Genomic DNA, 27,963 nt, shown 5'->3' with positions numbered 1-27,963 from the left:
AGTACAATTACACTAAAGCATGTTGTGTATGTTTTACCATTTTATTTTGTACCAAAATAGATGAAAAACTTAAGTTTACTTTGATATTTTTGTTGACTTCCATGTAGACTCCTGTGTTTCTCTGTAAATCTCAAAAAAGTATGTCTGCATTGTCCAATGCCTTTACATTTTACTGAAACATTTTTACATAGAAAAGTGCAACAGTATGTTTGAAATAAAAAAAAAAAAATCTTCACTTGTCTAGCTTGGCATTGAAGTTTCCAGTTAACACTAGTAGCGTTGAGCAGTTGATCACTAGTACTGCACAAAACCAAGTCTCTTTAGAGATGACAGCACTAAAACACAAAAAATAAAGCTCTTTTCTCTGACAAACATGAAAAATGTCAAATGCCCCAAAATAATTCAATCTATATACATTTATTATCTTATTTGTTGTTCTTAATGATTTTACACTTCATTGGATTAACAGGCAGTTTGAAAATTCAGTAAAGTTTGCTTTCTCAATTAAAACAAATCTTGTAATCCTCCTCTAGCAGGTAACTGCCAGGATGGTCACCATGAAGCTATGATCAAACACACTGCATCTTAGGTAGTGCAGACATTTATAGCCTTACCGTGTGGTGGGAGGACAAGCCAGTCAATTCCTTTCTGCTAAAATCCATCTGAACTGCTTTGCCACCAGAATTCAGAGGTTCTCCTGAACCTCTCAGTCACAACCCCATGAACTACCTTCTCCTATCTCTTGTACCACCTACAGCTGCAAAAACATTTATTTACCTGTACAAAGAGTCTTCAAAATTTGAAAAAAGGTTTTGCTTTTGATCACCTCTGAAAGTGTTGTCTCTATGAAGGACCTAATGTACGTACACATCAAGCTCTGTAAGATTCTTATATACAATAGTTTACATTTTTACAGAACTACCTTAATTAAATCACCATTTTAAAGCAGTAAGGTGATTTTAGTCCATGAAGGAATAATTTCTGAACAAAGTTCTCATTTTAGAAAAGTGACCATTTATGAATTATGGGAATAATTTAATTTTGCTATAGACATTACAATAAATGCTACTGTAAATGCTACAATAAATGGTCTGTCTTCTAAATTAAATAATCACTGACCTTGCAGAATGTATTACTATACAGATTTGAGATTTCAAATGCAGTAGATCTGCACATTACTTACATCATGTTAAAGCTGATAAAATACACCTGTTGGTAATTTAGTTTACTTCTGTAGAAGTTTAGTAGATAAATAAGTTTGGGCAATTGTTAAGGAAAAAGCTCTATAAGAAGCATTTAAACAGCTTCATAAAAGCATCTATAAATGCAAGCTGAACATGGACATGCAGTTTTTGGAAAGTTACATTAGTTTTTTTTACTTTTAGAAGAAAGGTTGTCTAAGTCAGATAAAAGTATTAGTTTCCCAATTTTTTAATTCATAAATTTGTTCCCTGCCTTAATTAGCCAAAATATTTCTATTTGAATAGGACTGAAAGCTTTTTATAAAGGTTTCCATTATGAAGAAGAATATAACAACTTTTCACTGGTACTAAGTTATGTTATCTTTTTCTTCTACAGAAGCTGAGCAAAAGTCTTCATAATTCAATCCAAAGGAAGAAACAAGATTCAGGGAGGTGTGCTTTATACCAATACCAATATCAAAAACAAACAAAAAAAACCTCCAAACAAACCCAGAAATGCCAAAAGCAGCTGAACTGCCATTTCAAAGCCGGGGGTGTGATAGAAAAAGTTACAAAAATCATTAATAAATCTCTCTGACAATGAGGTTGGTAGCTTGGTTTCACTATTTATACCAACATAAATGAATTGTCCTTTAATTGTCTTAAGTTTCCAGATTTTCCAAAAAGTCACATTGAACACTTTCTTCTAGCTGTTTCATGATCCTTACACTGTTGCCAACAGGACCGTCCACTGAGAGAGATGCTGAACTCTGTGCATTTTGAGATCTGTTACCTTGAGACTTAAAAGCACAGCTCAGAGTCCTGAAGAAGGGTATTAACTGTGTGATGCTGGCTATAGAACGAAGGTTCAAAAGAGGGTATTCACATTTCTCTGAAGTTCTCTCATTCACGATTGTTTCCTGCAAACAAGCATACAAACCAGAAGATTTATTGAGTATTACGCAGAAAGCTGGTTTATTCTATGACATAACTTGGTTGAGATCTGCGCAAAATACTATTTTTCAATCAATGCGAGATCTTCAGCAAGCTAAACCAGGCATTTCTAGCATCACAAGATGAATCTGTATAGCAGTTATCTGGATTTTAAAGTGGAATTTTAACTTTAAAAAGTGAGAGTAACAACGCGTATTATGGTCAACTGCTTAGGCACTGTCAGTGAGTGCTGTTCTGCAAACATTAGAAATAGGTCTTGAAAGGGGCCTAAAGGACTGGGTGAGTAGCTTTGAATCTTCACTTTTGGGCAGGGCTGTCCCTGGGGTGTGTGTGTTCAGGCACAGGACAACCACCCCTGCCCCAGACCCCACCTTGCCACTTCCTGCCCCTGCTCCGCCCAGCCTCCATTCCACCACTTCTCTCAAGCCTTGCTGCTGCTCCACCCTGCCTCTGCCTGCTTAAAAGCCAGTCCCTCCCCCTGCCAAGTACCATCTCTGCAGTGGGGAGGGGCAGGGGAGGCAGAGGCACAGCAGCTTTGCCCTTTAAATGTAGTAAGAGGTGCCTGGCTCTCGCTATGTTTAAAAGGCAGAGACGCAGCATGGGACCTTGCTTAGTCCTGGCTCGCGCCGGCCCCAGGAGCTAACCCCACTGCAGCTCTGCAGATAGCAAGCATCCTCTGATCCTCGATGAGCTGGTTATCCGCAATTTAACATCCCTGCTGTGCCCCCCCCCCCAAGTGCTCCAAACCATCCCGGTCTCCACTTCTGTGAAGGGGTTGCATACATATTGGATGTCTGGCATGGAGTAGTATTGGAGAAGATTAGTGGATAATGGAGCTTAGCATAATTAACTGAATGTGTGAGATTCCCTGCCACAATAAGGTTCTGTGTATAGGATATAAGATTCTGCAGTCCAAATCTAGCCTATATATTTCTCACAACTCTGCTGCCTTTCTCGGGGATGGGAGGGGTTGTTGCACAGGTGTAAGTTCAGGCTGAATTTGATTTAGCACTTCACAAAGAACATCTAGCTCATTCACGGAGCTGCACTGAGCTCTGAAGGCATGGGATGAGATAGTATTGGCAGCCTATTTCTGAGCAGCTGCCTGCACAACTGGGCCCTCTGTCAGCAGCTGCCTCTGTGTAGCCACCTAGCTCTGAAGGCAGTGCAGAAGTAATGGTGGCAATACTGCATCCCCCCACCCCCTAACAAAATGTTGGGACCCCCATCCTTAGCCGCCTTTTGGGTCAGGACTTCCAATTTGAAAAATTCTAGTCTCTCCCATGAAGTCTGTATAGTATAGGGTAAAAGCACACAATAGACCAGATTTCATGGGGGTGGGGAAGGGAGAACACCAGATTTCAGTGTCTGTGATGAGTTTTTCATACTGTGAATCTGGTAAGACCCTAGTGATAAATTAGTTTAAAATATATGTATGACAATTGTGTATTTGAGATTACATTTTAGTCTCATTTAAGATGGTTAGGTTTAAATATGTATTATCTCCTGTACTATAAGAATTCAATTTTTTTTAAGTTATCAGTTCACAGTGCATGGTATACATGGAGAAATGGTACTCCAATATCCAATCAGAAAACCTGAATAGCTGCAGTTTCTCTTATGTCCAGGAGTGACATGAACAGATTTGCAGTAATATAGCAAATTGGTATCTCTCTCTAGAATTCATTCCATACTCCAGAATTTCAGCCTCCATTAAAAAGAATGCCTTTATGCTTGCAAAGCTACATCAGCTATCAAGTGAGAACTAGACAGAAACCGATGGTTAGTGTATGCAGGATTTTGCAGACAAGAAGAAACAGTGGCTCTGAGAATCATGAATAACCTCATTCATCTCCATGGATTTCTGATGGTGACGCCTACAATTTTAAAATGACAATATTCTCATCAACTACTCAATTTTTGATCATATCATATAAGATCTTGATGCTGCTGCTCCTTGTGAATGTTAATACTGTATTATTCTTTTGTATAAAACTCATGACTCTTTGGCCAAATATCTCTGTGTTTAAACCAATGAATGTCTGTAATTGATACAAGCAACTGTATTTAGTTATCCATTCTGCTTGGACAGGGAACATTTGTGATAAGTGCGACAATCAATGTAACAGCAAACCACTAATATATTGATTTATGTCTAAATTTTAAAGAACAAATTATAGTCACAAATTGGGTCAGTAATAATAAATATAACTAAAAGTTCAGAATATACAAATTAATACCTGAGAAATGATATTTCAGCAGGACTAGCCCTAGAAAATAAAAATTTTGAAGGATTTTCTTTGATCTAAACCAGTCTATGGGGTAAACTTCAGGGACTGAGTTTGAAGTGAAATGAGCTGCCACACTTCTCCAGTTGCAGACTGATATGTATGTTTTCATTTCTGTATAATGTATAGATTGATTTCCTTATTTAAATAAAACTTCAACTGAGTTTGTTTATTTGACATCAGATATTAAATCTGAACTCGTATTATGAAGGCATGCCTAATCTCCTGTGATTAGTTTTTCATTTTGCGATACTACAGTGATTTTTTTTCCCCAGTCTGACCCTTGCCAGGAGATATTACTTGTATGATAGACAGATCTGTCTATAGTGAATAACCTGAACTTATCAACTGATCCTTGCTGCAGCTTAAAAATAATCTAAATGTAATATAGTAAGAGTACTGTCAAGATAGATCGATTTTAAAGCCATACAGCCTTTTAATATGGAAACAGAAACTTACTGCCCAGCTGACTTTAACGTTATAAGATTTAACAACAGACAATATGTATCTAAGGAAGTGTTTTCTTTACCCCATATTTCAGCTTTAACAAGTCCATGATTCTAAGGATATGCGGTGTACATTCCTGATGATTCTCCATTATATGAGAGGTCATGGTACAAGTCTCTGTGTCCACTTCTGGAACAAAGGCCCATCTGTACCTGAAACCAACGTATTGTACAGGTCAGAAATCATTCAAATCCCTTTCTTAGAATTAAAAAAAGTGACAAACAGCACTAAGTTTTTCTAATCCTGTTTTGATAGTTTTTCTGACCATCCTCTCCCATGCTTTGTTACAAGAGCTGTATTTTATGGTCACTCTGTTTAGATATTGAAAGGATGGAGAACATCCCCATATAGATACAAGTGAAAATGAAACAGACTGTTCCTCTCTCCCAAGAATTCTCTCAGGCTGTCTCTAAACTACATTCCTTTTTCGATAAAGGGATGTAGATTAGGCACGTCAATATTACAAATGAAGCCGGGATTTAAATATCCCACGCTTCATTTGCATAATGGCAGCTGCCGCTTTTTTCAAAATGGGGCTTTCAAAAAAAACAAAAGCTGGCAGTTTAGATGGGGCATTTTCGACAGAAATGCCCCATTTTGAAAGATCCTGTACTCCTCAGGATCTTTTGAAATGGGGCATTTATCAAAAAAGGGATGTAGTTTAGACACCCTCAGTGTTGGAAACAAAATCTTCTCAACATCTCATAGCTAAATATTTATCAGATATCTAGCAAGTTATGCTCATATCTATGTAAAAACTTGTAGACAAGGAAAAAAAACTGACGAGTTTTATTAAGTATGGGAAAGAAAATAAGAGCTTTAGAGTACATTTACATATTTTTAAAATGGTGCACTAAAAGTAAGTTGCCTACAGTTCTAGTTGCCGTAGAGCTATAAATAAATAAATAAAAGTAACTAGGAGACTTACGTTTGAAATAACTGCATCTTCTCCGGAGGAAAAGAAAGTGCTGTGTCCAGAAACTTACAAGCTGATAAATACAAGGACAGCTCATTCTGTTGTATGTCTGAAAGTAAGGGGCCACTGCCATCACTCGAAGCTTTCTGTCTGCTTACTTTGCTGTTGCTCCTATGTGATTTACCAGGAAGAAAAGCACTACTAAAAAAACCATTAAATATTTCTATCTGCTCAACAGGATTAGTGTCATTTATAAAGGTACAATTTTACTATACATTAGTTAAACATTTAGAGAAAGAAAGCTACATGGTAAAATAATCAAAAACAGATTAATCCCTTCACCCATTTTTTCCCTGCAAGTAGCCCATTTCTAAAAACAATTGCTCATCAGCTGCCCTAACGACAGCATTTACTGTAGGTTACTGCCAGACATTGATATGCAACTTTGCTTGCAAGTTGCAAATGCTACTGTGATTTTCAGAAATTCCAGTCTGAGTGAGAGCAACCACAGCTCTTCCTACAAGGTTCTGAGCAAGGTTTAAGTTTCTTGGACATGTTCTGTCAATTTGTTTCTGTTTTATATGAGACAAAGAATTCTTACTTTGATGGTTCATCCTCCTCAGCTAAGTCTTCTTCCAGCTGTATAAACGTCTGAATCTTAACAGTAAGTAAACAAGTAAATAAGTAACTAAAAAAGCATATTTTTCCTTTTGGAAAGTTGTAAACTGTTTAAATTTATACACAGCCCAAGCATTTAAAAAAAAAAAAAAAAAAGACTGCTTCATGTGCGATTAGGTAACACAGGACAAGTTTTATTTTAACTTTTCACTTAAAACACTGTCTACCTAAAACAAAATTAACAAATGGAAAATAAAATTATTTTTCCCAACCAAAACAGTCCCCCCAAATTATCTAAGTAAAAACTAAGATGTAAAATCATAAACCACATAAATCGTTCATATACATAATAAAGATAGAGTATGTTCAGAAGGAAGGGAAAGGTGGGTATCTTATTCATTAAGGGATTATTACTTACCAGTTCAGTCACCATGATTGGCCACAGTGAGGTTAGATGCTGAGGAGAAATTCTTAGCAGCAGAACTCTGAAAAAGAGAAACATCTGGGCAGCAACTACCGAAGTCTGTCCAATACGGAGGTTCTCAGTCAGTCGTTCTGAAACACATTTTTTAAAAAGGTTAAAATTTTTCATGTACGTATAGCTAATTTTGGTAAGTTATAAATGCAGGAAAAAAATGTAGTTTACTTTGATTATTTCATCCAGTTTTGACTGGCCCTTTTTTCACTCCAGAGAAAATGTCATTTTTCAGAAAATTCTCTCAAAACATCACAATTTGGAGCCGGATTAACTTCTCACCCCTTTATCAAAAACTATGATAAAAATCAGATATTTTAAAAACTTTTTTCCTCCCCTGAACCTAGCAAAAATTAAAACGTGGTAGTGAAATAGGAAATGCAACAAATATTTCTTATAGCTAATTTTATTTATTCATATAAAAAAATGTAAACATGGCCTGTTTTAAAAATATACTTTTACCTTGTATTAGTGGAAGATAAAGGTGATACTGATCGATTTCTCCACTAAAGACAGCAAAAGCTTGACGCTTTAACAACATTGCTTTTTGCTCAAAACTTGGAAACAGTTTTAAAGAACTGCTCTGCATAGCTACCAAAAAGAGAGACCATAATGAATATGTACACAATGTAAGACAGAACTTGTTTTTTGATGTAAAGCGGTTTCTAGAGCTATCAAGCAATTCAAAATAAACCACAATTGAGAGATTAATAATTGCAATCACAGTTTTAATTGTACCATTAAACAATATTAGAATACAATTTAATGATTTTTTAGGGTTTTTTCTATACTTTAGAATATAGGGTGGTCAAGGGTTCTGGCCTTCGACCCCTCTCAGGGTTCAGGGAGGGGCTAGAGCCCCGGCTACTCCAGCCCTCCCCTCGCCCCCACTATTGGGGAAGCAGAGGACTGCTCCAGCCCCCCATCCTGGTGTTATAAGCAGGATGCTTCAGCCCCCACCATGCTTCCCTCCCCACCCACAGGCATGCAATTAATGTATTAAAAAAGTGTAATTTTGCTGTCAGTTAATCCCAGTTAAAACGTGTGATTAAGTGATAGCAATTTCTTAAACTGTTAAAGCCCACTGAAAGCAGAGACAATTGGCAAGATTTAGGTATGCATGAGTGGGTACGGATCTATTTATCGTATATAGTGAATATGATTTTGGATCTCTTAAAATGAGCTCTGACACACTGAAATACCTGCCCCAGATTTTAAAACTGATGGGTCCAAAATATTTTAACTTTTTGTTAAGAGCTATATGATGGGACATGCCATATTCTTTATGGGAATAGCTTTATGAATAGGACTATGACATAACTGGAATATGCTTTATGTGCGATATCACTGGAAAGGGTGTAAGCTTCTGAATATGATGAATCTATTCGTATGCATGTATCACTGAAGGTGGGAATACTGACTGTGGATTTATTATCAAAGTGTTCATGTTGGGAAAAGCCTATCATCAGCTCATCAGGAACAACAAAGAAGCCAGACACAGAGCTAATGGCCCATCAGCAAGAGTCAATGGGGCTTAACCTTTCTGCAGATCTTTGGGTCAGCCCCTGAAGTATGGAGAAAGGGATCTTGCAGAGACACATGACCATGTCCCCGGATGCTGGGCTCCATCTTGGATGTTGTATTTTTCCAGAAAAGCAAAGGGAAATTTTAGACTGAACATAGTTCAGTCATCAGTTCTTCCTGGCTGCTCCGCCCAAGAGGTCTGCTGGAAACATCTAAGACTGAACTGGGGGAAGGATGGGGCCCAAGCCCAAGAGGGCTTTCCAGTCTCTGAAAAAAGTTGATTAGAACAACTTTGAGAGTGAGATATTACATGTGTCCAGTGTTTTTAGTAACCTTAGGGGTACTCGAGAGAAGTCTGGGGGGCACGTTAACACAACCGAAATTTGGAGAAAATGAATTTGTTTTAAGTTTTACAGCACTTTATAATTTTTGTACTTTTTACACCCAAAAATTTCATTGCCCGCCCGGCTACGATTAAGTTGTTTAAACAAATGCATTGCAATGGTAGAAAAAAAATTGCGTGTGTCTGAAAACTAGGTCGGGGGGGAGGGGACTTGTAATTTTTTTAAAAGGGTACATTATAAAAAACAGGTTGAGAAACACTGTTTTAGTGCATTAAGCTTTACTTGTGTGTTTGGTTTCGTTTAGTAACCTACATTGTTCTGTGTGCTCTTACGGCGGTCCACAGACTTTGTTGATCCTTGAGAAGGTGGGAAGAGCCAGCTCCAGGCCAGGGCCGGATTAAGGGGGGGGCGCCTGATGGGGGCTGTAAGGGGCGCAGTGCGCCGGGGGGTGGGGCCACGCATGTGCCGTGTGCCTGGAGGAAGAGCCGCACATGCGTCGCGCACTTGCTGCCTGGCGTGCAGTAATGGCTTGGAGCCGGCCCTGCTCCAGGCCTCCAGAAGAAGCAAGGCTAGGGGCTAGCCTTCACCAGCCAGCCCTTCAGTGCTGCTCAGTGTGCGTCACCCAGGGCTCTAGTGGCAATTGAAAGGGACTGGGGCTCCACCATGGCATGTGCTGCTGCAGCAGTGCTAGCCCCTGGAAGCCCCAGGGCCTTTTTAAAACCTCCGTGTCTCAGGGCAGTTGCCCCCTTCCTCCCCTGGTCAGATCACTTGAATCCTAGCTCTTATACTTAATAAAATCCCTTTTATTTATTAATAAATCCAGCGTAAATAATTGCTCTGGGGAGGAGGGGGAGGAGTTTGTGCATCTCTCTCTTTACATTGAAAAAGAGGGTAAGTTTCATGAGCTCATGCTGTCCAGACCCCTATCCAGAATAAGACAGATTTATGTAGGGCTTTGGCTTTTAGAGAGGCTGGGTATAAGTGCTTCAGACAAGTATCTCACTGGGCTGGTCTCAGTTAAGCTCTGCAGCTTTGTGGGCCTGGTCCAGACTTTGCATCCATGTTGCAGCAGGCTAATATGTCTGACTCAACAAGACAGGGTACTGGGGACCCAAGCTGGCAGGGAAAACAGGCTCAGTAGGATCTCAGCACATCAGGTGACAGTACCAAAGGGGGCCAAAACCAGTCACACTTTATATCTCACGCTTTATAAAGACATTTTTAAAATGGTGTGAGTACTATATGGAATACAGAAACCATAGTATCCTCTCCTCAATTTTCAGGTATGTTTTAGGGATTTTCTCTTGTCCTCCCTCAGAGTTGGAGACTGCACTTTGATCAGCATCTCCATTGTCCCATACTTTGGTTGAGCTTGGAGAATGAGGATTTGGGGTGTAAAGGGCATAGGTGCCAACTCTGAGTGCTCTAGGGCTGTCTGTAGAAATCCTAGTTTGTTGTAAAATTATCTCCATTTATGAAAAAAGAAATTTTAGAATGACTTCCAAACAAGGTACTCCTTCTGTGCCCTTTTGAGCATGTTAACAGAGAAGGATTTCCAGGAATAAATTATTTAACTATAACTAGTTACGGTTGGTAATATTATGGATTGTGAAAATGCACTGAAGTTAATATTTTATGTCTTTAATTTAATATTGAAGACAAAATGTTTGAGAACTCAGCAAAATATGAATTCCTAATTATTGTAGCAGTAATTCAGCAAAGAATACTTACTCATCAAATCTTTAAACATAGTTTTCTCATGTGTTAGAAGATGATCTATAATGGATCTCCAACTGAATAAAATATATAAAGAATTGAAGATAAGCACAACTTGTCATAGTATACAGATACAATTATACCACAGAGACCATGGGATAACATTTCAGACAAAAGAAGCACATTTCACTTTCCATGTCAAGCTATTAAAAATTAAATTGCGTTGTTAAACAAATAGAATGCTTCTCCTCCCTCCCTCCTCCCACCTCCCCAGCCAATCCCACAAGAGGATGGCTTCTATGTGGAGCCTACTAACGGTCGCAATGAGAGCCTTGATTTCTACATCGATTACTTCTGCAAACATGCTCGAGCTAACCATCTCAGCAAACAACATATAACGTATAACCTGAGTCATGTAGAACATAATGCAATACCTCAAAAACACAATGCAATAGCCTCAAAAACAATCCTAACTTCATAATCAAGGAGGCTGACAAAGGGGGCGGCTGTAATCATCATGACAGAACAGATCACGAACAGGAGGTGACCAGACAACTCACCAACACCAGATTCTACAAGCTTCTCTCCTGTGATCCCACTAAAGAATACCAAAAAAACCTGAAAACTGCTCATGAAGCTCCCTCATGCGGCTCAGGACCAAATATACATTAACGCCCACCCTTATCTCTGACCAGGAGCTTTCTATCTGCTACCCAAGATACAGAAACCTGGAAATCCCAGACGACCCATCATCTAAAGCATTCGCACACTCACCACAGGATTATCTGGCTATATTGACTCCCTCCTCAGAACCTATGCTACCAGCACTGCTAGCTATCTCTGCGATACCACTGACTTCCTGAGGAAACTTCAAAACATCAGTAATCTATCTGAAAATACCATCCTGGTCACTATGGATGTAGAAGCCTTTTACACCAACATTCCACATGAAGATTGATTACAGGTCATGAGGAACACCATCCCCGATAACAGCATTGCACACCTGATTACAAAGCTCTGCGACTTTGGCCTCATCCACAAGTGCTTCCAATTCGGAGATAATCTGTATCTTCAAGTCAGTGGAATAGCTATGGGCATCTTCATGGCTGACCATGAACAATGTTTCCTCAGCTCTTGCCTCCTAACACCCTTACTCTACTTACGCTACATTGATGACATCATATGGACCCACAGAAAAGAGACTCTTGAAGAATTTCACAAGTATTTCAACAATTTTGACCGCTACCATCAACCTCAGCGTGGACCAGTCCACACAAGAAATCCACTTCCTTGACACTACAATTAAACGATGGGCAAATTTCTACCACCATATACTGAAAACCTACCAACCACTAGACTCACTTTCATGCCTCCAGCTTCCACCCGAGACAGATTTCTCAATCTATTGTATATAGCCAAGCCCTAAGATATAACCGGATTTGCTCCGATTCCACAGACAGAGACAAACACCTACAGGATCTATATAGAGTGTTCCTAAAAACTGAAATACCCACCTGGAGAAGTGCAAAAACAGACTGACAGAGCCAAAAAAGTACCCAGACATGAACTACTTCAAGACAGACCCAAAAGAGAAAAGAACAGAATTCCACTTGTCATTACCTATAGTCCACAACTCAAAGCTCTTCAACGCATTATCCACAATCTACAACCTATCTTGGAAAATGACCCCTCACTCTCAGAGGCCTTGGAGGAAAAGGCCTATTCTTGCTTACTGACAACCCCCCAACCTGAAAAAAAAAATCTGGAAACCACACTACACAGCTACATCATAAGCATCCAGGGACCCAGCCTTGCAATCAGCCCCAGTGCCAACTCTGCCCACATATCTATACAAGCAAATTCATCACTGGACCCAACTACATCAGCCACCAAATCAGAGGCTCATTTAACTGCACATGCAGTAATGTGATATATGCCATCAAATGCCAGCAATGCCCCACTGCAATAGATATTGGATAAACTGGACAGTCCCTACGGGAAAGAATCAATGGACACAAATCAGATATCCATAAAAGAAACATACAGAAACCTGTGGGTGAACACTTTAATCTGCCTGGTCATTCATTAAGAGATCTTCAAGTTGCTGCTTTGTTACAGACCAATTCCACGAGCCAGGTACACAAGGAAGGTTGGAACTACAATTCAGTCACAAGTTTAAATTTCATGCCAGTAATCTGAATCGAGATACCAGATGGCTGGGACATTATCAACCAACCAACGAAGGTGTCAGTGGTTCTTTGTGTAGAATCTGGTGTTAGTACTCTTCCTCTCTAATTGCTAACTAATGGTTCTTATCTGTTTCTTTTAACTATCCAGTCTTCAGATGCTTATAGAGGATCAGTTTTGCCTATTACATACTAGCTCCACTTTCTCTTCGGTATTTATATACCCACTGCCTTTTTGACCCCCACCCCCATCTCATTTTTCCCCTCTCCCCCCTTCTTCCCTATTTATTTTTGGCTCTGGACAGCCAACACTTATCATCTGAAGAAGTGGGCTGTGCCCACGAAAGCTTATGACACCATCTACATGTTTTGTTAGCCTTTAAAGTGCTACCAGACTATTTATTGTTTTTTGGAGTTTATTCATTTTAATATTATTGGATTGTTTTCTACATTTTTAAATGTATTGATTTAAATTACAAAACAGAAAACCAAGAGTATAATGGGCACATATTTATATTTGATTACACATATTTGCACTGTAAAAAATATTATATTATTCAATTTAGCTTAAAATACTGCAGTACAGTCTCTTTATCATAAAAGTTGAACTTACAAATGTAGAATTGTGTCCTACATCTTATTGAACCAAATCACTCAAGTTTGGTTACAATTTGCAGGATACAATGTTGCCTGCTTCTTGTTTACAGTGTCATGTGGAAGTCAGAACATGCATTGGAGCTGGTGTTGCAAAGTATTTATGGGAAAGATGTACTAAAGATTCATAAGTCCTTTCATGCTTCAAATGCTATTCCAGAGGACATGCATACATGATGGCTTCTGCTTGATAACGACCCAAAGTAGTGCAGACTGATGCATGTTCATTTTCATCATCTGAGTGAGATGCCACCAGCAGAAGACTGATTTTTTTGATAGTTTGATGCAAAACCAACAGAACCCAGAGAGTGTTACTCTGTAAAGACTTCTGAAAGCATGCTCCATGCCTCGCCCCTCTCAGATTTTGGACAATAATTCAAATTCTTAAGCCTAGGGACAAGTGCTGTAGCTATTTTTTAGAAATCTCATGTTGGTACTTTCTTTGTACTTTGTCAAATCTGTTGTGAAAATGTTCTTAAAATGAAAAAGTGGGGGTCATCCAAAACTGCTAGAACACATAATAGCTGGTAGAAGAGAGGTAAGACAGGGCATGTGACATAATTCTGCCCCCAAGGAATTCAGCCTCAAATGTAAATTGGCACATTATTGTTAATGATTGTCATCTGTATGGATGTGTCTCCTTTGGATAAGTGGGTAACGCATGAAGGGGCATACAAATGTTTAGCATATCTGGCAGTAAATACCTTGCATAGCATACAAAAGTGCTATGTCAACACCTGTTCTCACTTTCTGGTAACATCAATGAGAAGCAGGCAGCTGTATTTCCCATCAATATAAACAAATTTGTTTGTCTTTGCGATCAGCAGAGCATGAAATAAGCCTGAGTGGACTTGTAGACTCTACAGTTGTACATTATTTTGGTTTTGAGTGCAGTTCAAGAATATTCTACATTTGTAAGATACATTTTTATGATAAAGTGATTGCATGTTAGTACTTGTAAGAGGTGAACTGAATTTTTTAAATCACTTTTACAGTGCAAATATTTGTAATAAAAAAGTGAGCACTATAGATAGTGTAGTCTATGTTGTAATTGAAATACATTTTGAAAATGTAGAAAACATCCAAAAATATTTATGCACTTCAATTGGTATTTTATTGTTTAACAATAGGATTAATTGCAATTCATGTTTTTTAATCAATCGCATGAGTTAGTTGCAATTAAATCGACAGCCCTACACTTCACCATTTGATTTCTAAATTGTGTTTGAAATGCCATACATGGTTATGTTATCTCTTAAACCTGATTACTTAAGGATCCTGAAGCTAATGTGGAGAATATGCATATACATGTAAAGAGAATCTATCTTGCGTCTATACAGTGTTGAAAACATATTTCTTTCATGAAATAATAGGCAAGGACTAATTATTTGGCACTTATTTCAATGGTAATATATTCTGTAGGGAAATTCAAGATAATACTTCTTTTCAGTGTTAATAGGCTTCTCCTTAATATCTCTGGAAATTTCCACCAGAATTACAGATAGCCACAATTTCATTTCTTACTGAATGCAGGAAGTGTCCATTTGGAAGAAAGCTGGGTCCACATACAAATCCAGAACTTCTTTTTTCCAGGCTCGTTTAGTGTAGGCATATCCACTGAGGGAGCTGAGCAATTGAGCACCAGCCCGGAAGCTAGGGGCATTGTAGGCACTGCAAATAAACCTCAAATATTAATATTCAGGACACACACACCCCGACCAAGTGAGTGAACTTCAATCTTACTTCTGACTAATAATTTACTTCAAATTCTGTTTGCTAGATCTAGAAGAGGTTTTTTCCCCCTAGCACTTAGGAAATGAAGATTTCTTCCAGCTGAACTGGAATGAACCATTACATGGCAAAATGCTATTTTGCCTCTTTTCAGATGGCCCTGAAATCTTCTGCAAAATTTAAGATTACTGAAGTTTCCAGTCCTTATTTTAAACAGAAGGACTGACCGATGGCGTGCGCATGCACACACGAACACAATCACATTAGGACCTCAGTACTACACTGTTTGCAACAGATTCGGTAAGCAGGGCATTTCATTCCTACAGATTCCCCTCAGAAAAGCAGTTTACTATTATTAGTAACTAGCCAATTAGCCCATCATCAGATGGGATTTTCAGATCTCTCCTCTATGTCTCCTCTCTTCTCTCCTGAGCCTCCGGTCTCTCGCTCCATGTCTTTCTCTCTCTCTCTCCTCCTCCTACTGCCTTCCTCCTCTCTCTCTCTCAGCTCTCCTCCGCCTTCAGCCTCCCTCTCTGTCTCTCTTTCTCTTCTCCCCCTCCTGCCTCTCACTCTCTCTCCACTCTCCTCTGTCTCCATCGGGGATGCACGCTCGTCCAGGCCCTGCCCATGTACATCACCGCCCCGTCCCCCTTCACCTCCCGCCATGGCACTCAGATGACTTCTGCGCTGCTAAGCCAGGCTTTTGCAGGGGAGCAAGCGGCCGTTTGGGCTCCCCCGCAGTGGCCCGGCTGGGCAGCACAGAAGTCAGCCAAGCGCCATGGCAGGAGGCGAAGGGGAATGTGAAGGGGGGCGGGGTGGTGACATACACGACCAGGCTCTGCCCCCTAGCCATGTACGTCACCGCCCCGCCCCCCCTTTCTCCCCCGCCATGGCGCTCGGCTGACTTCTGCGCCACTCAGCTGGGCCGCTGCAGGGGAGCAAGCAGGGCGTGTACATCAGCGTTACAGACGCACAGACACTGGGCTACTATATTATTTATATATGATTAGACAAGATCTAATCATTAGGGAATTGTATTTCTAAGGAAAATGGAAAGTGCATCCTATCTGGCTATTGGCTGATGGTCAACAACTTATCTACAGGACTCCTGAATGAGCAAGGTTATAGATCCACTACAACTACCAACCCAGAGTCTTGCAAAAATTGTTATCAAAGTTCATCTGATTGTCTGTGTTTTGTGATAATCATGATTAACTTGTGTTATACTTTCAATAAATAAAAATAACTTTTTTTACTTAAAGTCCTAAAAGGGGCACACACCTTATTCATATACTGTAGGCACTCTTCATGTGTGTTAATTTAAGTCAGCCAACAACAAATCTTTCACCTTAAACAAATTTTAATTTCTCTCATATTCCCATTTTTGAAATTCATGGGGAATAAAGTTGATCCTTGAATTGAGCCATGAAGATCAGACTAATATTTAGCATGATTAATGGAATATATAATATAAATATATAACCAGGACTATTACCTGTGATTGCGCAGATAAGGAAATACATAATAGAGGAGGCGTGAGATTAATGGCACAGCTTTCTCTTTTTCATCGCTACGGTAAACCATGTCCAGGAGAGATGCAAGAACCTTCAGAAAACCAAAGTCCCACATGAGACCAAATGCACCCCATATCCATACCCAACATGCCATTATAATAATCTTTGTGCAAAAATAGGCTTTGTGAGGTGGTATTTGAAAACTAACAACTTGCTGGTCAAGAATATCATTGTGAAATATATGTACTAACATTATATATTGACTTGTAAATATAAGCTTAAATTATGTCGGACGTGTGTTTACCAAGACAAGTCTGGGAAGTGAGTAAGCCTGTTTCTCAAAGACGGGACAAGCTGACTCCTCTAGACAGATTTATCAAAACTTATGGGTAATCACCTATCAGCGGCCACTCTTGGGCAAGGACAGAGGACAATAACAAACAGATTTGCATCTTAGCAACCAGCATGGAATCTCTTTCACCAGACTCTTTGTCCCTGCAGCCGGAACAAACATTATCTGGGAGTAACTCAGGAAAATGCATTTCAAAAGGAGATTGAACAACAAGAGTGAGGGGCAAAAACACCTCAGATGACAAAAGAAACAGCTTTTGAAATCTGAGACTGGTTCCTCACCTGGAATTTGGTTAGCCAAATTACTGGGAGCATGTGTAAGAATTTTATCTTGAACCAAATGTAGTCTGCTAAGTTTTAGCATGAAGAAGTGTTTTATCTTTAATTCTGTTTGACTATTTCCTTGACTTTAAAGCTTTATACTTGTACTCAAAGTTTCTCTGAGTAGTGAAATAAATTTGTTTTATTCTTTAAACTAAAACGAATCCAACATTGTTGATTGTGTGGGTAACTCCATTTATGGTAGCAGCATGGTGTTCTGCATACAGGCAGTCCCCGGGTTACGTACAAGATAGGGACTGTAGGTTTGTACTTAAGTCGAATTTGTACTTAAGTCGGAACTGGCGTCCAGATTCAGCCGCTGCTGAAACTGACCAGCGGCTGACTACAGGGGCCCCCAGCAGACCAGGGAGATGCGGAGCAAAGCCGCGGAGGACCCGGGTGGCGGGAGCGCCCAGACGCGCTGCGGTCCCGCCCGGGTCCTTTGCGGCTTTGCTCTGCTTCTCCCCAGTCTGCTGGGCTCCCCCCCACCAGCAGACCAGGGAGATGCGGAGCAGCTTTTCTCACCCCGGAGGATGCGAGCGGTGGGACCTCGGCACGTCTGGGCGGTCCCACCGCCCGCATCCTTCGGGACGAGAAAAGCCCTGTTCGTAAGTACGGATCCGACATAAGTCGGATCCGCGTAACTCGGGGACTGCCTGTATTAATACTCTGCAAGAAGAACAGGAGTGGGCAATAATTTTTGACCAGGGGGCCACTTCAGAAATTTTTGAAATGGCTCCGGGCTGCCCCAGAAGGGGCGGGGGCTCAGGAAGAAGGGGTGGGGCCAGGACACTTCCATGCTTCCCTGCCAATAGACCATGATTGATCTGGGAATGGGGGAGCATGTGATGTCTTTGCCTCCCTCTCCCCTCTCCCACCTCCGAAGAACTTCCAGCTGAGTTCCAGGTAGGTGCTGAGCCCCTTGCAGGGCGGGAGGAGACTTTGCGCACTTCCCCCCCATACCTAGATCCTGACTAGCCCGGGGCAGGGGATCAGCAGGTCCTCTACAGGGTGGATCAATCCACTTGGTGGGCGAGATGCACCTAGTGGAGTCCCTTTTGCCCATCCTGATCTAATATATATGGACTGCCAGTAAAGGGCTCTATAGAGCAGAACACACATTTTTGGGGAAAATCCAGGACTGGAAGTGTGGTGGGGGTCACCCAGCAAGTGGTAACCAAGGCTGGTGGAAGCCAGAGCGAGGGACGTGTGGCTGATAGGCTGCAGCTACATACAGATACTCTCAGGCTGTTGTAGGCAGCAAAGCTGTTAGTGAGCAGCCCAGGTAGGAGCTACAGCAGCAAAGCACTTGTGAGGTGCCTAAATTTGCAGGGTGGATGCGATAGCCCCTCACTGATCTGGACTGCATCCTGGAATGTCATACCACATTAAGATGCAATAGACATTTTTGGAGAGGGAGGAATGTTAAACTTCAGAAACATTTAACAACAACCTGTCTTTCCTCCCCTATCAAACACTAGAATAAATCCAAACATTAGTTTAGCTGTATAAATTGTTAACCAGTACATGTATAGAAAAATGGCAAGCTTGTATTTTTTTAGCTTACATGCCTGACTCCCATAAAGCTCTGCGAAGTTATACTAAGGGATGGTTCTCATATAGGCCCAGGATTCCCAGCATCCTTATCAGTTCTGTTAAGGGAACTAAAGGGTAAACCTAACTTTGAGTATATTCAACTTATATAAGCAATGGAATTGTATCTCAGCACGATCTATCTTCATAAACTATTTTTACAGTTGCAGAGAGCAGTTTAATGAGCTAGTAAATGAAGCAAATGCTTGGTTCCAGTGCTTGAATAATAGGTTATGAATTTGTAATCAAGATGACAAAACCATAAATGAGTCCAGCAGTTCCCAACCTTTTCCAGATGAGGACCCATTCTGACAATTCAGGAAGACTTGGTCATTCAAGGCAATTCAAAAATGGGGGGAGAAGGAAGGGCAGAGCCACCTGGGGAGACACTTGGTGACCCTTTTAAAATGTAATAGCAACCCATATTTGGGTCCCGACCCATAGGTTGGGAAACCCTGGAGTCGACAAACATGACTGAAGGAAATGAATTTAGTACTAAGCATGAAGTTTTGCATATGTTATAGTGAAAAAAATGGAAAAATTACCCATAAGTTATATCTGTATTGAGTATAGAACAGAACACATAGGGGACATGAATCATCTTGCTTGTGTACAAGAAAGTTGTCAAATGTATGATTATAACTGGATAACATGTATGTAACCAACTGCCAAGGACAAAGTTGACATAAGTGTTACATGGGAAACAAGCAGTATAAATGCACAAACAGAGAGGGTATAAAAACCCCACAGAATTGCAACATATTGGGACCGAACCAAGCTGCAGAATCATCCCCAGGAAGCTTCAAGTACACATCTTTGCTTGTTTTCTGTATTGCCCTGATTAATCTTAAATGCATAGTCTTTGATTAATAAATTGGATTAATCTTCATTTAATGTCTTGTTGATCAATAAGGCAAAATTTAAGAGGAATTCAATTTGTCCTACTTAAGAAGAGGTGTAGGAACTTTGCATCTTACTTCTGCAAGAAGAGCAAGAGCTTGAACACTGTATATGGAGGGAGCAGAGGCAGGCACCATTGAAGATGGCATTAGTGAAGCATCTGAAAAAAAAAAGCAAAAAAAAAAAAAAAGCAAAATGTTTAATTTGCATTGTGAATCAGAATTCATTGTGGCAAACCTAAACAGTTCAGGATTTGTTTGAACCCTATCTGAATTATACTTTGCGTACTTGAGTTGCAGTGAAGTACTGCTTGCAACCCTGCCAGCTCCCGATATACATGATTTTACAGGGATTATTCATTGTATCATTTTAAACTTCCTTAAAGCCATAAACATATGCCAGCATCTAGTAAATAGGTGTTAAAAAAGTTAGTATGTCCGAGGATAAAAACATCCAGCCTCAAATCTCGAAGTTACAGGTTTTGAAAAAAGTGTGAAGGCATATTTCAAATAATTAAGCATCTATGAAACTAATGCACTGTCAATCACATTTACTGTGATTACATATGCATACTTTAAAGCATTTGACTGTGAAGACCTGAGGAAAAATGAAAAATTTACTAGAAAACACTCATTCAAAATTCCTTACTCAAAGGGATGTACTTTTCACAGTTGATTTAGATGGAAAATGAGGTGTTATTGTTTGGGTGACTAACTGAGCAGCCAAAAAGAACCCAAAGCAAACCAACCACCTTTTGGTGTTTTTGGTTTGTTTAAACAGCGAAGGTCACTTAAAGAATTCCAGCTACTGTAAGGTTAAGAGGTGTGGTCATTATGTGGCTACACATTAGCTCCATGCCCCGGAGACTTCCATAGTAGTGTTTGCTGGAACAAGCCAGTGCCCCACCCCTTCTCATGTTTTGAGGGGTTGCTTTAAGAGGCAACATGAACGGACCCCCTTGTCATTTCCTGCTCTACAGCAAATTAGTTGAAGGTGACAGCAGAAAGGAAGGAGGGCAGATCACGGACTATCTACAGGGACTACATATCTCAAAGAACTCCAGTGGCTACAAGGCAAGTAAAACTGCTTCTCCCTTCATTCTCTTGGTAATGGAGGCAAATAATCTGAGTTCAGATTTGCTCTGATAAATTATGTAGCATGTGTGGGGGTGAAAGTGGACTTTTCTTGATTTTACTTCAAGTCCCAAGGTCTGAAAGCGTTGACTGCAGCCTGCACTTCCTGACACAACCATCCTGTGAGCTGCCAATGCTTTTAGACAGGGATCTACTGGAGTATCATCTTGGTGCAAGTACGCTGCCATCATGACAAGACCTTTGTAAAATACTCTGAGTTGAATAGTCCTTGGGACTTGAAGTAAAATCAAGAAAAGTCCTCCACACATGCTACATCCCTTCTTTAGACTGTCTGGGCTCACTCACGTCCTTGGTCATAACAGGACTGAGCAGAAGGAGAAAGGTTTAGTATCCTTCTCTCCACCCTGGAAGAGTACACTCTGTCGTAGCAGGACTGGGATTAAAGGAGGAGATTTAGTGATCTCCAAATCCACTAGGTGAGGTTCTTTCTGATAAATAGAGGACAATAATAACTTGTGACCAGTCCCAAACAAAAACATACTGGGATAAGTAGACTGGGTACATTGGTGTAAGAGTTCAGAAGCAATCAATATATAACATACTGAAAGTAGTAGAAGAGTATTCAGGAACATGGAAGTAAAAATCTAAGAAAGAGATCCCTCATGAAGAGGAAGAGAAGAAGAGTTCACCTTTGGAACAAATATTGCAAAGGTTTGGGTACAGCCCATAGTCTGACAATGCCTGATGTTTACACCATTGCAGACCTTGGGAACATAGCTGATGTTTATACCATTGCAGACCTCGAGGACAAATTGGTTAAATATTTGCTGGTTTACAGACCCTTAACCTCAATACAAAGAGATACTGATATAGTCACATTTAAAAGACTAGCTGACTGCAGGAATTAAAAAAAAATTCAGATTTACCCAAGAAAAGGGAGGGAGAAAACTTCTGATGGTAGGACAAGAAGCAATGGGCTTAAATTGCAGCAACGAAGGTTTAGGTTGGATATTAGGAAAAACTTCCTGTCAGGGTGGGTAAGCACTGGAATAAATTGTCTAGGAGGGTTGTGGAATCTCCATCACTGGAGATATCTAACCTGCAGTTAAATAAGCATCTATCAGGGATAGTGCTTGGTTCTACAGGGGACTGGAATTGATGGCCTCTCAAGGTCCCTTCTAGTTCTATGATACTACAAAAAGGGACCAGGAAGTGAGAGAGGGCAATTGAGGAGTTCATCCTCCTTGCTAAATCGATAGTGAAACAAGCCAGTTTAAATGGAAAAGGATGGTTCAGCTAGGAAAGCAGCATAGGGCCCAGACAAGTAGGCAGGTAACAGTTGCTGGAAGCCCTGGAGAGGGTCATAGTGACAGGAATAAGAGAAGCAGTAAGTACAAGCTTGGGAAACTCCAATTCCTGGAATAATACTTGGAATGGTAATTTCTAAACTAATGAAGTTGCCATTTTGGGGAATGAGCTAGTGATTTAAGGAAAAAAAGAGTAAAATTAATTTTGCAGAATTTGATGGGAATTAAAAGCAGTTAACGGTTGTATAAATAGAGGCAAAGTGTTATAGGAAATTTTTTTTTTGGTCTTTTTGCAGCCATTCTAAAGGAAAAAGGGCTGTTTCCTAAATAAATGGTCTATAAAGTTTCAAATAAAGACACAGCCTGATTTAAATACTTTGACTACAGATAATTTAGTCAAAGTCACTAAAATAATCACCTCCGAATGTATAAAAGGGAATGTACTACTGTGTAAAAATAATTAAAGCAGTGCAAGAAATATTAAGGAAAGAAAAATGCATATCAGTACATAGGTTTCCATTTGTGTGTGAAAATACATATGTATACAAGTGTAAAATTTTGAAGGCCATCATCTACTACTGGTTTGTGAAATCCTATTTATACCTTTGAGATGCATTTGTTTTTTTTTTTAAATTAATGCCACTAAAAATCCATTTGAGTTTTTCATTCAAAGTTGCAAAATTGACGAACACTTTTTGCCAGACACAGATAATTAGCATTGTTTGATTTTGGTATTTAGCATTTAACTCATAAGATACTTTATAAAGTGTAACATTTTGAAACAGAGACCAAAGGCATGAATGTAATAAAGGTCAGCCAGAGCTGCAGTGATAAATACATAAATAAAAATAGAGAAAGTGCTCTCTGAAGCAACAACAGGAGTAAGGTGTACAAAGAATCAATATTAAAAAAAACACTAAACCTTAAGGAGGTTCTAGTCCAAGTAATCTGACTGTTACTCTAATGAAAGTACATGAAACCTCTAAGCAAACAAGCACGCACACACACACACGCACACAGAAAAAAGCATTAAAGCTATAATGTTTCTTAGCAATTGCTTGTAAATAAGTTTAAAGCTGAGCACAGCAGAAAAAAAAAAATCTATGACAAGCCTAATCTGTTGTATAAGAAGGGAAATTGAATTACAATACCTCATGAGTTTAGCAACTGAACACTTGGGATTATTTTTAAGATTTAGAATAAATTAAGCCATTGAAGGATGACCTACCTATGAAATAAAAACCACAACAAATTATGGGGCAATTCCTTTATGTTTGCCTGTAATCAGCAAGAAAATTTGCCAAAGAAAAGTAGTATTTTAAACCATAATCTGTCACTCCCCTCACCCAAACAGGGTTGACAAATGTTTTTCTGGTCTTTCAGAACTTTAGAGGAAAACAAACAAACAAACAACAAAAAAAAAACGGTACCAGATGAGGAGCAACTCAGAATACCATGAATCTATTGTCAACAAAAATTCTGTTTTGTATCTGTGTTTGTTTTGCTGCTAACATTATTATATATTGTGTTACCCCCCCCCCCCGCACACACACAGATTTTAAGCACTAAAATTACCAAGAAAATAAGGGTATGTAGGGTACGTCTAGACTGTCGCCAGAGGCATGTAGATTAGGCTACCAGACATAGGAAAATGATGCGGCGATTTAAATAATCGCCGCTTCATTTAAATTTGCATGGCTGCCGCGCTGAGCCGACAAACAGCTGATCAGCTGTTTGTCGGCTCAGCACGGCAGCCATGTAAATTTAAATGAAGCGGCGATTATTTAAATCGTCGCTTCATTTTCCTATGTCTGGTAGCCTAATCTACATGCCTCTGGGAACAGAGGCATGTAGTCTAGACGTACCCTAAGTCAACTACACCTGGATATAGAATTTGGAAAGAGAAGGCAGGCAAGTAGACCAAGGAAAAGGAAAAGCACTTCTTAAACAGAATTCCACCCTAAACACTTTAAAGCCATGGCTCCAGTTTTATGCTTCCTGACCAGTCAAGGACATGTGTTATCTGGCTGGCTGCTAATGATGTAGCATTATCAGCTACTCAGCTGGAAAACTGGAGCCTATAGCCTACAAATCAAAAGACTGCAGGGCACAGAATTAAATGTTAATTACTGTGAGTATGAATGCCTAGCAGCTGTCTGGACAGTACAGTTCTTTGAGCCACTAATAGGTCTGAGTCTCATTACTATCCAGAGTTCTTACACTTTGTCAGGCAAATTAATGGAAAATAAAGTTTCCAATACCAATAAGGCTCAGTGTGTCCTCATTCCAGTCAACAAACTAAAACTGTGTTTAAACTAGGTGTCCTGATCCAGGTTTCAGTTGAAAACAAACAAACGTGCGCTAAAAGATCACTTTGGATCAATGGATTGCCTTAGTGCAGACATAGTGGGCCAGGAAGAACACATCTGGTAAACTGAGGGAAGCTCAATGATAATGAAAGGAAAGCGATGGAGTAAATATGCAGTCATTAACCTAAAGGAAAAGGTTACTTAGGGGACCGGAACTGTGGTTCAACACTGAATGCTGAACACACTATATTATTATACCAAGTTTTAAAGCAAAATGAAGGCTCCCCCATAGCTATATCTATGCTGATAGTAATTTTTTGTGAAAGGGAATCAAGTATTGAAATAGTGGCAAAAATAGGTATATGCAGCTGATGAAAAGAATACTGCATATTTGGAGAAGAAGTGAAAATAAATCTGGAAGTTATAAATAATTGTAATCATGTGAAAGCACATTTAAAAATGCAATACTGATATGGGACCTTCAAACTGCAAATAGGTGACAATTTGCTTAAATTGTAGTTCTTTTTCTACCTGTAAACCCCTTTTTTGTGTTTTTAAAATGATATCCCAAAGCGGACAGCACCAGGTGAAGAGACTGAAATATTCTTTTTTTATATCCTTTTACCCCAAACATCGGGCAGAAAAGCTTAGGGTAAGCAAGATTGCAGGTAAGGCACCAGAAGGGGCATGGAAGGCTCTTTTGTCTTGCACTTGGGAGGCCTCACTAAATTGTAACAGAAATAAAGAGTGTTTTAAGAATAGGAGGGCTACATGGTGTTTTGGTAAAATGGTCAAAAGATATAAAAGTAAGGATTTTGGAACCCACTATAATTGATTTGATTGTTTCAAACACATATAAATCAGCTTGTAGATGAACGTAAAGAATAAGTTGAATTATGCTCAGTATGTTGATATACTGTAAAGTCCCAGTAAAAGTATAGCTGCCCTAACACTATTTCAATATGAATTTCAACTAATTATTGGATTTGATTGGTAGCAGAGTGAGCAGCCTAAAGAAAAGGCCTCCAAAAGCGAATTGAATTACTCTGAGAAAAATTAAATAATGAGTTATGAATAGTAAATGCTACTGATACAAAGGTAATGGCAAATAAATATATAATTTTAAAGGCTGCTCTCACTCACGGATGTTACTCCTAAATATGATTCAACACAGTATTTCTTTGTTTTGGTATGAACTGAAATATCGTGTGTTACAATGTGTTGTATATGTTGTTAAATGAAAAGAATATATTTTAAATTGAAACTATGAGCTTGAATAGTAATAAAATATATATTGCTTTGAACTAGTTACATAAAATATAAGATATGATGTGACCCACACAAGAATTGCTCAAGGGTAAAAAGGGGGATAATGTAGCCATATAGCTAAATTGTAGTCTTATGCAATGTAGTCTCTCTCAGTGCATCTTGCCAGCAGAAAGGAATGATCTAATGCTGTTGGTAAAGAATCATTAAGCAGGCTGCTTGTGTTTGTTATTAACGTTAAGGCAGGGAGAGATCAGAAGGACTCTTGACTCCCTGTGATCCTTTTACACCTTTAGGATTCTTTTTTACTGTAATTTAAAGAATGTTTAATTTGTAAGAATGTTTTTGTATTATGGAAGAAGGTGTAATAGTAAGAGTTAATTTAATCTTATAATATTTTGTACCAGACCAGTTTTTACAAAAGCAACTATGTGATCATTACTTGTAAGAAACAACCATGTAATTTTATTAGTGTGACTGAAGAATGCAAGTGCTTGTTTCAAAAGAGATTAATTTGAAGGCCATGCAGATAGTCAGAGGAGGGGCTGGAGAGCTGGAAGCACAAAGGAAGAAAAGGTTACCGTATATACTCGAGTATAAGCCGAGTTTTTCAGCACATTTTTTGTGCTGAATAATGCCCCCCTCGGCTTATACTCGAGTCAGCGTCTCGAGAACAGCGTCTCGGGCGGGCTCAGCGCGTCTCTGCCGCTGGCCGGGTCTAGCCCCGGAAGTCGGGGCGAGAAAGCCCCGTTCGTAAGCTGCTCCGGTGCCCCTGGTCTGCTGGAGACCGTCTCCAGCAGACCAGGGGCACCGGGCGGGTTCCTGCGCTTCTGAGGCTTTGCCAGAGCAAAGCCTCAGAGGCGCGGGACCCCCCGCGGCTGCGGCTTCAGTCTGGGAGCCTGTGGTCTGCTGGGGACGGTCCCCAGCAGACCACAGGCACCCAGATTGAAGCAGCAGCAGCGGCGGTTCCCCGCGCCTCTGAGGCTTTGCTCTGGCAAAGCCTCAGAGGCGAGGGACCCCCCCCGCGGCTGCGGCTTCAGTCCGGGAGCCTGTGGTCTGCTGGGGACCGTCCCCAGCAGACCACAGGCTCCCGGACTGAAGCCGCAGCCGCGGCGGGGTCCCTCCCTCTGAGGCTTTGCCAGAGCAAAGCCTCAGAGGCTCTGCTCCCCGTGTCCCTGGTCTGCTGGGGAGGGGGGGGGGGGCACAGCTAGTGTGCTCCCCACCCCCCAGCAGACCAGGCTTTTGTTTTGGACTCTGGGGCAGAGCAGCTGGGGCGCTGCCGATTGGTCCTGCAGCGCCCGCTCTGGGCACTACTGGACCAACCCGGCAGCACCCCAGCTGCTCTGCCCCAGGTCCTGATTCAGCCGCTGCTGGTCAGTTTCAGCAGCGGCTGAATCAGGACGCCTGGGGCAGAGCAGATGGGGTGCTGCTAGGTTGGTCCAGTAGCACCCAGGAGCTGCGCTACTGGAGCAACCCAGCAGCACCCCAGCTGCTCTGCCCCAGGCGTCCCCAAGTCAGCTTCTGCTGAAACTGACCAGCGCTGACTACAGGAAGCCCCAGGCAGAGTTGCTCTGCCCCGGGCTTCCTGGAATCAGCTGCTGATCAGTTTCAGCAGCAGCTGACTTGGGGACGCCTGGGGTTCTTAAGTTGATTCTGTATGTAAGTCAGAACTGGCGGTCAGTTTCAGCAGCGGCTGAATCTGGACGCCAGTTCCGACTTACATACAGATTCAACTTAAGAACAAACCTACAGTCCCTATCTTGTACGTAACCCGGGGACTGCCTGTACTGTTTTATTAAAAATATTTAATCTGTCAAACTGATGAATATTTTCATATTAGTACAGTAACTTACGCCAGATTGTTAGTGCACTAAACACAAGAAAGACTGAATACTAGCACAATTGTCTGAAGAAATGTATTTAATACAACTGAATATTGGAAGGTACGTAGGAACAATTAAAGGGTTCTACTTTAAAAGAAATTACTGCCCTTCCCTGGTGGATTTGACTAAATGTTGTAGATAGAAATTCATTATACTCTTGGGTCTCATTTATATACCAGTTGAATGACAATTGGTTTTGCCAGTATTTCACAATAAACTTTTAAAGAGAATTTATAATCCAGAGCATATTAAAAGTGCTCAGTTCAGTTCCTAAAACTTGTGAAAAGAAATGAAATGCCACATGTAGCTTTATAGGAACTTTTTAAAAAAT

General features: G+C 40.3%; 1 protein-coding gene across 6 annotated transcripts in view; it reads right to left on the bottom strand.

Annotated features, from left to right (window-relative positions):
• Positions 1-208: 208 nt before the first annotated feature.
• The window catches only part of DOP1B (DOP1 leucine zipper like protein B), a 97,099-nt gene continuing 69,344 nt past the window's right edge, over positions 209-27,963 (bottom strand). For 5 of the 6 annotated variants that reach the window (XM_075911637.2, XM_075911610.2, XM_075911630.2 and 2 more), the window contains 10 exons: positions 19,851-19,933; positions 16,590-16,699; positions 14,888-15,034; positions 10,539-10,600; positions 7,402-7,530; positions 6,883-7,019; positions 6,448-6,503; positions 5,859-6,017; positions 4,953-5,082; positions 209-2,101 (listed from right to left, as the gene is read on the bottom strand). In XM_075911637.2, coding sequence (XP_075767752.2) covers positions 1,844-2,101; positions 4,953-5,082; positions 5,859-6,017; positions 6,448-6,503; positions 6,883-7,019; positions 7,402-7,530; positions 10,539-10,600; positions 14,888-15,034; positions 16,590-16,699; positions 19,851-19,933 — 1,271 coding nt within the window. In that variant the 3' untranslated portion in view covers positions 209-1,843. The remainder of the gene's footprint in view (positions 2,102-4,952; positions 5,083-5,858; positions 6,018-6,447; positions 6,504-6,882; positions 7,020-7,401; positions 7,531-10,538; positions 10,601-14,887; positions 15,035-16,589; positions 16,700-19,850; positions 19,934-27,963) is intronic. The other variant, XM_089773894.1, reaches the window with a different exon arrangement.

The sequence above is a fragment of the Pelodiscus sinensis genome, chromosome 1 (assembly GCF_052426305.1).
Source record: "Pelodiscus sinensis isolate ZL-2025 chromosome 1, ASM5242630v1, whole genome shotgun sequence".
NCBI lineage: Eukaryota > Metazoa > Chordata > Testudines > Trionychidae > Pelodiscus > Pelodiscus sinensis.
The sequence above is the reverse complement of the archived record's forward strand: the minus strand, read 5'-3'. Positions and strand labels throughout refer to the sequence as shown.